This window comes from Bos indicus, chromosome 20 (assembly GCF_029378745.1).
Source record: "Bos indicus isolate NIAB-ARS_2022 breed Sahiwal x Tharparkar chromosome 20, NIAB-ARS_B.indTharparkar_mat_pri_1.0, whole genome shotgun sequence".
Classification (NCBI taxonomy): domain Eukaryota; kingdom Metazoa; phylum Chordata; class Mammalia; order Artiodactyla; family Bovidae; genus Bos; species Bos indicus.
The window spans coordinates 40,006,201-40,019,035 of NC_091779.1; the positions used below are offsets into that span (position 1 = coordinate 40,006,201).

The window sequence follows — 12,835 nt, forward strand, 5'->3', positions numbered from 1 at the left end:
CATCTCAGCGGACGTTGCCCAGGTCCTTGCTCTTCCTCTGCTTCTGGTTACAGAAAGTCAGTCCTCTGTTAAGACTGGATGTCATCCTTACTTATACTGCCCCCTTGGCTAGATGTCTCCCCTTAAACACTTCGTGCATTGGCAGGCAGATTCTTTACCACTAGCACCACCTGGAAAGCCCAAGTTTATTAAGCCCAAGAATAAAATTTGAATTTATTTAGACCTATGATGAACTGTGGTGTTAGAGAAGACTTGAGAGTCCCTTCGACTGCAAAGAGATCCAACCAGTCCATCCTAAAGGAAATCAACCCTGAATATTCATTGGAAGGACTGATGCTGAAGCTGAAACTCCAATACTTTGGCCACCTGATGTGAAGAACTGACTCATTGGTAAAGATCCTGATGCTGGGAAAGATTGAAAGCAGGAGGAGAAGGAGACAACAGCGGATGAGATGGTTGGATGGCATCACCGACTCGATGGACGTGAGTTTGAGTAAGCTCCAGGAGTTGGTGATGGACAGGGAAGCCTGGTGTGCTGTAGTCCATGGGGTCGCAAAGAGTCGGACATGACTGGGCGACTGAACTGATGATCGTGTCTCATCTCTTTTGTAAATATTAGTCAGTGCAGTGTGTCCTAACTTCACATAGGAAGCAAAATGAGGAACTAGGATGGGTTACAGAGCAAATGAGTGTAATCATCTCTACAACCCAGAAAGCACTGTGGGCAGAGGGCAGGACGTGGTTTTGATTGTCCCAATTCCGAGTCAGAGGCAGGGCCTCAGGAAGGGGTGGTGTTATAGATACCTTCAAAGAATAGGACCGACTAATAAACGGAAATTACAAGGGGGACATTCTAGCGCAGTGCAGGAGAAGACTGGGAGTTGACGTGTGCCCCCAGCACCAGAAGTCTTCAAGCCGAGGCTGGGTGGCCATCACCAGGGGTGAGGAAGGGGTGGAGAGGTTTCCTGTTCTGCTTGCGTGTTCTTCCAGCCAGTGCTCCAGGGTCCTGAGGAGAGCAGGGAGCAAGTGTGTCACTGTCTTCCAGACAGAAATCTTCAAAGATTGGGGCTCTGCTTGTCCATTAGCCCAGGCTTCTTGCCTTATTTATTCTTTTGGTAAATTCATCTTTTGTCTACTCCCTAACTCCTTTTGGCTTCCCTGCTGGCTCAGCTGGTAAAGAATCCACCTGCAATTCAGAAGACCCGGGTTTGATCCTTGGGTTGGGAAGATCCCCTGGAGAAGGGAACAGCTATCCACTCCAGTATTCTGGCCTGGGGACTGTATAGTCCATGGAGTCACAAAGAGTTGGACACGACTGAGTGACTTTCACTCATTCACTCACTCACTAAGCCATTCTGAGCCCATTGAAACCTTTCAGACTTGACCACCACTTGGCAGTAAGTTTCTCAATGTGTGAAGTAGCACTTCATTTTTGTTTTGGTTTTAAACAGACCTCTTTCAAGTTTCAGGGCAGTGCTTCTCAAACTTCTGGGAGTTTGAAGATGTTTTCAGTTTTCTTCCTGATTCTGTAACCTCTCCTGGGTTTTGCCTTCCAAACTATGATCCTCATATATTAAATCTTTTCTGAAACCTACGAGTCGCCTTGAGAGTTTTATTGTCCTTTGCTAGATCTTCTCCAGCTCATTTTATACCTTCTTGGAATAGAATGTCCTGAACCGCATGCAGCTTCTCCAGCTTACATTTCTGCAGTTTTATGCATGTTTACTCTGTGGGAGCCAGTGTGGTGTATATGAAAATGCATGATTTTAGGGCAGAAAAAATTCTGGTTCTTCCACTGATACTATGGGTTGTGCAACTTTGGGGAAGTTACTTGACCAGCTGCTTTGAGCATCAGTTTCCACATTTGCAAGATGGAGATAGCAGTATGCATGTCAGATGTTCAAGAGGATAAATGACTTGGCATTTTAAAGCCCAGTACCCTGCCTTGCATTCAGTAAGCTCTGAATAATTTAGAGGAGGAGGAGGAGGAGAAGGGAAAGAAAAAGTTCTCATTCTTGTTTGTAATATCTTTTTCATAATAAGGGACATATTTGATAAAATAGGTAACATTTATTTCAGAGCTGTACTTTGAACCTCCCTGTCATATTCCAATTTCACTTATCTTTGTCATATTAATTATTTTCCATTTCAGTGAAAGAATGGTATTCTTCCATTTCAATCATGTAGATAAGAATGTTGTATTTGACCATTATTAAACACAACTTAAACTTACAGCCTTGTATCTTTATGAACGTAAGTGAGTAGTATGTGAGAGACATAGAGAATGAACCCATTATCTTCTGGTTAATGTTTAGACAGTCCTGGCACCTCCCAGAAACAAGAGCTACTGCGAGAGAAGTGGGAGAGGAGCCACTTGCGAGGCAGAAGCCTCTCTCGGCGTTCCATCAGCAAGGAGAGGTGGGTGGAGACGCTGGTGGTGGCCGACACGAAGATGATTGAGTACCACGGGAGGGAGAACGTGGAATCCTATATCCTCACCATCATGAACATGGTATGTCAGACCTCGTGAGGGCATGGGCAGCAGGTGAATAGATATCACTAGAAATGCTCCACCCCCCAAATAAGAAATAAGAGACCTTTTTGTGGTCCTTTTATGTTCTTTAATTTTTTAATTTGTTTGGCTGCACAGCCTGTGGGATCTTAGTTCCCCAGCCAGGGACTGAACCCGGGCCCTTGGCAGTGAAAGGGCAGAGTTCTAACCACTGGACTGCCACAGAATTCCCTGGTCCTACATCTATAATATATAATATTTTTTATATATAGTATTTGTATTTATGTTTATAAATATTTTCCATACGTAGTTGAACTTTTCTGATGGCTCAGTGGGTAAAGAATACACCTGCAATGCAGGGGATCCTAGGGACGTGGATTCAATCCCTGTGTTGGGGAGATCCCCTGGAGAAGGAAGTGGCAACCCACTGCAGTATTCTTACCTGTGAAAACCTATGAAAATCCCATGGACAGAGGAGCCTGGTGTGCCACAGTTCATGGGGTCGCATAGAGTTGACATGATTGAGCAACTAAACACACGCATGCCTAGTTAATTAAGGATGGAACTTCAAAGTAAATTGCTGTTCTTCTTAAAAACATGTATCCTAGGAAAACCTGTAATTTATCATGTACGTTTTCTAGTACTTATTTATCAAATGACTGAATCATTTTAGTATGATTTTTTCTCACTGATTTATATAGGAAATTATATAAGAATTTCCACAAATGAGGAAACTGAGGCAAAGAACTGGAACATTATTTCTTCAAGATAGTTGGAGCTAGAATTGGAATAAAGTTAATGACCCTTAATTTCAAGTGTCCCTTTTGCATTGTAATGTTTTCTGCCTTCCCAGTTGGTCATGTCTCACTCATCTTTGAACTCCACCAAAAATTTCAGACTATAAGATAAGGAATTATTGCAAATGCATTACAGTGCTGTTTTTCTCCTCCTCCAGTATTTATCTGTTCTCTATTCACCTGAGACTAATGATTTTCCATTTCTGACTCTAGGTCACCGGGTTGTTCCATAACCCAAGCATTGGCAATGCAATTCACATCGTCGTGGTTCGGCTCATTCTACTTGAAGAAGAAGAGGTAAGGCATAGCTTCCCCACCACTCTTCCAACCTAGATCCTCACACTCCTTGGTATGCTAAGTCACTTCAGCCATGTCCAGCTCTTTGTGACTCTATGAACTGTAGCCTACCAGGCTCCTCTGTTCATGGGATTCTCCAGGCAAGAATGCTGAAGTGGGTTGCCATTTCCTCCTTCGAGGGATCTTTCTAGCCCAGGAATCGAACCTGCGTCTCTTTCATCTCTTGCATTAGCAGGTGGGTTCTTTACCACTGGTACCACCTGGGATGCCCTTCACACTCCTTACCTCCTATCTTCAGAAGAGCTGTTGATGGACAAGAAAGAGGGTACCAGAAAGATGTCTGGAAGTCCATCTGTGTTATTTTCTTGGGAATTCAGGGATGTCAAGTGGGAGATGGAGAACATTTCCAAGATATACATACTTGGAATCTGATAGTCTTTGTATCTAGTAACTCACAAATCAGCTTGATAGCAGTGCCTAAGAATATTCCAAAGTGGATTAAATCATGTTCTGACTGAGGGATTTCAAACAGTTCAAAGAGATGTGGAGATATTGAACCTTTTTAGTGCTTATTTCCCTCTTGCATAGTAACGCATGTCTCTGTTCTGGGCCCACTCGTCTCTCTGCACTTTTACTCGGGGATTCCATCTGGCCTCAGAGACTTAAAGAGCATGGCCATGCTGAGACTCAACTGATACCTCCAGCCTAGACCTGCTACTTGAGCTCCAGACTCATATCCAAGTTGCTTATTCAGCATCTCAACCTGGATGTGTTCTAATCTACTTGAACTTGGAAACTTAATAAAGTTTGAAATGGAATTCTCGGTTACTCTCTGCTCAAAGCATTTCACTTCTGCCTTCTGCCTTTCTCCAGCCCTCCCCTTCCCCATCTCAGTAAGCAGTGCTACTTTGCACTGTTCAGAAGTCTGGGAATCATCCTTGATCCACCTTCCTTTCTTGTCTTGCACATTTTGCAGCAAAGCCCACATTGCTCCTGCCTTCAAAATGCATCTCCGAACCACCCACTCTTAGTCATCTCCACAGTCATTGTGTTTGTTTTGGCTTTATCATTGCTTGCCTTTATCATCTCTACCACAGTGGAATCCTTCAAGTTCTCCCTGTTGTAACTCCTCCCCACCCACCACCACCGTAATCCAATCTTGATATAGCAGTTTAGAATGGAAATTTTAAATACAAATTGAGGTGCTCCACTGCACCAAACATTTAATGGATCTTGGGGCTTCCCTGATAGTTCAGTTGGTAAAGAATCTGCTTGCAATGTAGGAAACCCTAGTTCGATTCCTGGGTCAGGAAGATCCCCTGGAGAAGGAAGAGGCTATCCACTCCAGTATTCTTGGGCTTCCCTTGTGGCTCAGCTGATAAAGAATCCACCTGCAATGTGGGAGACCTGGGTTTGATCCCTGGGTTGGGAAGATCCCCTGGAGAAGGGAAAGGCTACCCATTCCAGTATTCTGGCCTGAAGAATTCCATGGACTGTATAGTCCATGGGGTCACAAAGAGGTGGACACGACTGAGCAACTTTCATTTTCACAGAACAGTTTCAGCATTTCTTACTCTGTCCTGTGGAGAGTTTCATGATCTGGCCTCCCTCCACTTTCCCATTTTTCTGTGTGTCACTCTGCCTTTCTTCACCACTTTGCACAGGACTTCATATAGGTTCTAGAGCACCCAAGGCATTCTTGAGCCTCATGGCCTGTGCACTTGAGGTTCCCAATGCCTGAAACATCCCTCCCCTGGCTCTGCTCATGGCTGGCACCTTGTGAACTCCAAGGCCTCTGTTTAAATGACACTTCTTCAGAGAGGTCTCAATGACCAGCCTTCCCAAAGCTGGCCCCACTTAGCATTCTCCATCGCAGAATGGAGTTTACTTCCTTTCTTAATACAGCTTCTAGAATACATTAATATTCTATGTATTTGTTTACTTTTTTCTTGCTTATCTCAATCACCATCAGAATGTGACTTCCAATAGAGCAGTAAATATGTTTCTTTATTCTTGGCTTTATCTCCAGCATCTAACACAGTACCTGGGCATAAATGAATGAATAAATGAATTAAGTGAAATTTGATGATTGAATGAACCATCCAACCTGGTGAAATGACTTTGAAATCTATAGCTCTTAACCAGCAGCTGAGATGGATAAAGAAGGGCGTTATTCAAATCTCCATTAACAGGAGTTGTTGTTCAGTTGCTCATTTGTGTCCTGTTCTTTGGGACCCCATGAACTTCAGCATGCCAGGCTTCCCTGTCTTTCACTATCTTCCAGAGTTTGCTCAAACTCATGTTCGTTGAGTTGATGATGCCATCCAACAATCTCATCCTCTGTAGCCCCCTTCTCCTCCTGCCCTCAATCTTTCCCAACATGATGGTCTTTTCCAATGAGTCAGCTCTTCACATCAGGTGCCCAAAGTATTGGAGCTTCAGCTACAACATCTGTAATTCCATTGAAGATTCAGGGGTGATTTCCTTTAGGATTGACTACTTTGACCTTGCTGTCCAAGGGACTCTTAAGAGTCTTCTCCAGCACCACAATTTGAAAGCGTCAATTCTTTGGTGCTCAGCCTTGTTTGTGGCCCAGCTCTCATATCTGTACATGACTACTAGTAAAATCGTAGCTTTGACTATATGGACCTTTGTTGGCAAAGTGATGTCTCTGGTTTTAAACACATATTCTAGATTTGTCATAGCTTTACTTCCAAGGACCAAACGTCTTTTAATTTCATGGCCACAATCATAGTCCAGAGTGATTTTGGAGCCCAAGAAAATAAAGTCTGTCACTGTTTCCATCGTTTTCCATCTATTTACCATGAAGTGATGGGACCAGATGCCATGATGTTAGTTTTTTGAATGTTGAGTTGTAAGCCATCTTTTTCACTCTCCTCTTTCACTTTCATCAAGAGGCTCCACATTTCCTCTTTTCTTTCTGCCATTATGATTGTGACATCTACATATCTGAGATTACTGATATTTCTCCCAGCAATCTTGATTCCAGCTTGTGCTTCATCGAGCCTGGCATTTCACATGATGTACTGCATATAAGTTAAGTAAGCAGGGTGACAATGTACAGCCTTGACATACTCCTTTCCCAGTTTGGAACCAGTCCATTGTTCCATGTCTGGTTCTTACTGTTGTTTCTTGACCTGCATACAAGTTTCTCAGGAGGCAGGTAAGGTGGTTCAGTATTCCCATCTCTTAAGAATTTTCCACAGTTTGTTTTGATGTACACAGTCAAAGGCTTTAGCATAGTCAATGAAGCAGAAATAGATGTTTTTCTGGAATTCCTTCGTTTTTTTGTATGATCCAATGGATGTTGGCAATTTCATCTCTGGTTCCTCTGCTTTTCTAAATCCAGCTTGAACATCTGGAAGTTCTCGGTTCACATACTGTTAAAGCCTACCTGAAGGATTTTGATCATTACCTTGCTTGCATTTGAAATGAGTGCAATTATGTGGTGGTTTGAACACTCTTTGGCATTGCCCTTCTTTGGGATTAGAATGAAAACTGACATTTTCCAGTCCTATGGCCAGTGCTAAGTTTTCCAAATTTGCTGGCATATTGAGTGCAGCACTTTAACAGCATCATCTGTTAGGATTGGAAATATCTCAGCTGGAATTCCATCACCTCCACTAGCTTTGTTGTACTAATGCTTCCTGAGGCCCACTTGACTTCACACTCCAGGATGTCTGGCTCTAGGTGAGTGATCACACCATCGTGGTTGTCTGGGTCATTAAGACCTCTTTTGTCTGGGTCATTAAGACCTTTTTTTGTATAGTTCTTCTGTGTATTCTTGCTACCTCTTCTTAACATCTTCTGCTTCTGATGGGTCCATACCATTTCTGTCCTTTATTGTTCCCATCTTTACATGAAATGTTCCCTTGGTGTCTCAATTTTTTGAAGAGATCTTTAGTCTTTCCCATTCTATTGCTTTCCTCTGTTTCTTTGCACTGTTCACCTATGAAGCCTTTCTTGCTCTTCTTTGGAACTCTGCTTTCAGATGGATATATCTTCCCTTTTCTCCTTTGCCTTTCACTTCTCTTCTTTTCTCAGCTATTTGTAAGGCCTAAGAGACAATCATTTTGCTTTTTTGCCTTTTTTTTTCTTGGGGATAGTTTTGGTCACCGCCTCCTGTACAATGTTATGAACCTCCGTCCATAGTTGTTCAGCCACTCTATCAGATCTAATCCCTTGATTTGTCACTTCCAGTGTATAAGGGATTTGATTTAGGTCAAACCTGAATGGTCTAGTGATTTTCACTACTTTCTGCAGTTAAAGTCTGAATTTTGCAAATAGGAGACCTGAGGTCAAAATGCTCAAGGCAAGTTTTACTGTTTTCTGTGTGGAAGCCTCCACAATAGAAGATCTTAATGTCAGTGATCTCTGAAGCCTTATCCTTTTTCCTTCCTCTCTCCACTACCACTTGCCTTAGTCACGAAAGACATACTTTGGTATCATGGAATACCTATTATTTCCCTTTCTGTAAATGTTTTTTAAAAAGATTTAACCCAAACTTAGAAACTAGGCAAAATGAAGACTATGTATCCTTTCAGTGGCTAGCATGACTCTTCTCACTCTATGGGGATGTAGATTTGTTTGGTTATGGTCTAGACAGCTGTGAAAAGAAGAGAAATGAAAAGCAAAGGAGAAAAGGAAAGCTATAGCATCTGAATGCAGAGTTCCAAAGAATAGCAAGGAGAGATAAGAAAGCCTTCCTAAGTGAATAGTGCAAAGACATAGAGGAAAACAACAGAATGGGAAAGACTAGAGATCTCTTCAAGAAAATTAGAGATACCAAGGGAACATTTCATGCAAAGATGGGCTCGATAAAGGACAGAAATGGTATGGACCTAATAGAAGCAGAAGATATTAAGAAGAGGTGGCAAGAATACACAGAAGAATACAAAAAAGATGTTCATGACCAAGATAATCATGATGGTGTGATCACTCACCTAGAGCCAGACATCCTGGAATGTGAAGTCAAGTGGGCCTTAGAAAGCATCACTACAAACAAAGCTAGTGGAGGTGATGGAATTCCACTTGAGCTCTTTCAAATCCTGAAAGATGATGCTGTGAAAGTGCTGCACTCAATAAGCCAGCAAATTTGGAAAACTCAGCAGTGGCCACAGGACTGGAAAAGTTCAGTTTTCATTCCGGTCCCAAAGAAAGGCAATGCCAAAGAATGCTCAAACTACCACAAATTGCACTCATCTCACACGCTAGTAAAGTAATGCTCAAAATTCTCCAAGCTAGGCTTCAGCAATACATGAACCGTGAACTTCCTGATGTTCAGGCTGCTTTTAGAAAAGGCAGAGGAACCAGAAATCAAATTGCCAACATCCACTGGAACATCAAAAAACCAAGAGAGTTCCAGAAAAACATCCATTTCTGCTTTATTGACTATGCCAAAGCCTTTGACTGTGTGGATCACAATAAACTGTGGAAAATTCTGAAAGAGATGGGAATACCAAACCACCTGACCTGCCTCTTGAGAAACCTATATGCAGGTCAGGAAGCAACAGTTAGAACTGGACATGGAGCAACAGACTGGTTCCCAGTAGGAAAAGGAGTATGTCAAGGCTGTATATTGTCACCCTGCTTATTTAACTTATATGCAGAGTACATCATGAGAAATGCTGGGCTGGAAGAAGCACAAGCTGGAATCAAGATTGCCGGGAGAAATATCAGTAACCTCAGATATGCAGATGACACCACCCTTATGGCAGAAAGTGAAGAGGAACTAAAAAGCCTCTTAATGAAAGTGAAAGAGGAGATTGAAAAAGTTGGCTTAAAGTTCAACATTCAGAAAATGAAGATCATGGCATCCGGTCCCATCACTTCATGGGAAATAGGTGGGGAAACAGTGTCAGACTTTATTTTCTTGGGCTCCAAAATCACTGCAGATGGTGATTGCAGCCATGAAATTAAAAGATGCTTATTCCTTGGAAGGAAAGTTATGACCAACCTAGATAGCATATTGAAAAGCAGAAACATCACTTTGCCAACAAAGGTCCGTCTAGTCAAGGCTATGGTTTTTCCTGTGGTCATGTATGGATGTGAGAGTTGGACTGTGAAGAAAGCTGAGCACTGAAGAATTGATGCTTTTGAACTGTGGTGTTGGAGAAGACTCTTGAGAGTCCCCTGGACTGCAAGAAGATCCAACCAGTCCATTCTAAAGGAGATCAGTCCTGGGTGTTCATTGGAAGGAATGATGCTAAAGCTGAAACTCCAATACTTTGGCCTCCTCACGTGAAGAGTTGACTCATTGGAAAAGTCTCTGATGCTGGGAGGGATTTGGGGCAGGAGGAGAGGGGGACGACAGAGGATGAGATGGCTGGATGGCATCACCAACTCGATGGACATGAGTTTGGGTGAACTCTGGGAGTTGGTGATGGACAGGGAGGCCTGGCATGCTGTGATTTATGGGGTTGCAAAGAGTCGGACACGACTGAGCGACTAAACTTAACTCAACTGATGGTAAAGTTAACATTCAGGAAGCTGATAGAATACAAATGGATTTTGTCAAGTAGAGATGGAAAGGATTTGTGTCCAGCTGAGAAGATAACTACAAAGATTATGGTTTTATTGCTCTGTGGCCCATTACATAATTGTGTATATAATTTAGCAGTCTTAGTTCAGCATCCTTTTCTTTGTTTTTCTGTTTGTTTTTTTTGTTTTGTTTTGTTTTTTTACTATCATTGCCTCAGTTTTTAGTATCTGCTTTCAATCCAGTTTTGCCATCTTGCTTATCTCCTTATTAGTGAGTTAAGTAAATCTTGAACATCTGCTCACCATATGTCTGTATGAGAATTATGTTTTTAAGTTTTTGAAAATTGTGCTTGACTAACTTGGAAGAAAATTATACTTGATAATTGCCATTACTGCCATTACCCCTACCATAGTTTGGGCAAACTACAGGGAGGAAACACAGCCCCGCCCATCAACAGAAAATTGGGTTAAAGATTTACTCAGCATGGCCCTGCCTTTCAGAGCAAGACCCAAATTCCCCCATAGCCAGTCCCTCCCATCAGGAAACTTCTACAAACCTCTTATCCTTTTCCATCAGAGGGCAGACAGAATAAAATCCACAATCACAGAAAACTAACCAAACTGATCAATTGGATCACAGCCTTGTCTAACTCAATGAAACTATGAGCCATGCTATGTAGGGCCACCCAAGACAGATGCGTCATGGTGGAGAGTTCTGACAAAATGTGGTCCACTGGAGAAGAGAATGGCAAACCACTTCAGTATTCTTGCCTTGAAAACCCACGGACAGTATGACAAGGCAAAAAAATATGACACTGAAAGATGAACTCCCCATGTCAGTAGGTGCCTGAAGTGCTTCTCCACTGGAGAAGAGTGGAGAAATAACTCCAGAAAGAATGAAGAGATGGAGCCAAAGCAAAAACAATACCCAGTTGTAGATGTGACTGGTGATAGAAGCAAGGTCTGGTGCTGTAAAGAGCAATATTGCATAGGAACCTGAAATGTTAAGTCCATGAATCAAGGTAAATTGGAAGTGGTCAAACAGGAGAAGGCAGAAGTGAACATCGACATTTTAGAAATCAGTGAAATAAAATAGCCTGGAATGGGCAAATTTAATTCAGATGACCATTATATTTACTACTGTGGGCAAGAATCCCTTAGAAGTGGCCCTCATAGTCAACGAGACTCTGAAATGCTGTACTTAGGTGCAGTCTCAAAAATGAAAGAATAATCTCTGTTCGTTTCCAAGGCAAATCATTCAGTATCACAGTAATCCAAGTCTATGCCCCAACCACTAATGCCAAAGAAGCTGAAGTCGAACACTTCTATGAAGACCTACAAGTCCTTATAGAACTAACACCAAAAAAAGATTTCCTTTTCATCGTAGGGGACTAGAGTTCAAAAGTAGGAAGTCAAGAGATGCCTGGAGTAACAGGAAAGTTTTGCCTTGAAGTACAAAATGAAGCAGGGCAATGGCTAACAGAGTTTTGCCGAGAGATCGCATTGGTCATAGCAAACACCCTCTTCCAACAATACAAGAGATGACTGTACTCATGGACATCACCAGATGGTCAATACTGAAATCAGATTGATTATATTCTTTGCAGCTGAAGTTGGGAAAGCTCTATATTGTCATCACAAACAAGACTGGGAACTGACTGGCTCAGATCATGAACTCCTTATTGCCAAATTCAGACTTACATTGAAGAAGTAGAGAAAACCACTAGACCATTCAGGTATGACCTAGATCAAATCCCTTATAATTATACAGTAACAAATAGATTCAAGGGATTAGATCTGATAGAGTACCTGAAGAACTATAGACAGATGTTCATGACATATGCAGAGTACATCATGTGAAATGCCAGACTGTATGAAGCACAAGCTGGAATCAAGATTGCCAGGAGAAATATCAATAACCTCAGATATGCAGACAATTCCACCCTTATGGCAGAAAGTGAAGAAGAACTAAAGAGCCTCTTGATGAAAATGAAAGAGAAGAGTGAAAAAGCTGGCTTAAAACTCAGCATTAAAAAAATAAAGATCATGGCATCTGGTCCCATCACTTCATGGCAAATACATGGGGAAACAATGGAAACAGTGACAGATTTTATTTTCTTGGGCTCCAAAATCACTGCAGATGGTGACTGCAGCCATGAAATTAAAAGATGCTTGCTCCTTGGAAGAAAAGTTATAACAAATGTAGACAGCATTTTAAAAAGCAGAGACATCACTTTGCTGACAAAGGTTCATCTAGTCAAAGTTATGGTTTTTCCAGTAGTCATGTATGGATATGAGAGTTGGACCATAAAAAAAGCTGAGTGCTGAAGAATTGATGCTTTTGAACTGTGGTGTTGGAGAAGACTCTTGAGAGTCCCTTGGACTGCAAGGAGTTCTAACCAATCAACCCTAAAGGAAATCAACCTTGAGTATTCACTGGAAGGACTGATGATGAAGCTCCAATACTTTGACCACCTGATGCGAAGAACTGTCTCATTAGGAAAGACCTTGATGCTGGGAAAGATTGAAGGCAGGAGGAGAAGGGATCAACAGAGGACGAGATGGTGAATGACATCACCAACTCAATGAACATGAGTTTGAGCAAACTCTAGTATTTGACGATGGACAGGGAAGCCTGGCTTGCTGCAGTCCATGGGGTTGCAAAGAGTTGTACATGACTGAACAGCTGAACTGACTGACTAATTTTGTAGGGCAAATCTTCACTCTT

General features: G+C 42.1%; 1 protein-coding gene across 1 annotated transcript in view; it reads left to right on the top strand.

Moving 5' to 3' along the window:
- ADAMTS12 (ADAM metallopeptidase with thrombospondin type 1 motif 12) overlaps positions 1 to 12,835 on the top strand; it is a 392,866-nt gene that overhangs the window by 201,488 nt on the left and 178,543 nt on the right. Inside the window, exons 4-5 of the mRNA XM_019982926.2 lie at positions 2,316 to 2,512; positions 3,523 to 3,606. Of these exons, the coding sequence (XP_019838485.2) occupies positions 2,316 to 2,512; positions 3,523 to 3,606 (281 nt within the window). The remainder of the gene's footprint in view (positions 1 to 2,315; positions 2,513 to 3,522; positions 3,607 to 12,835) is intronic.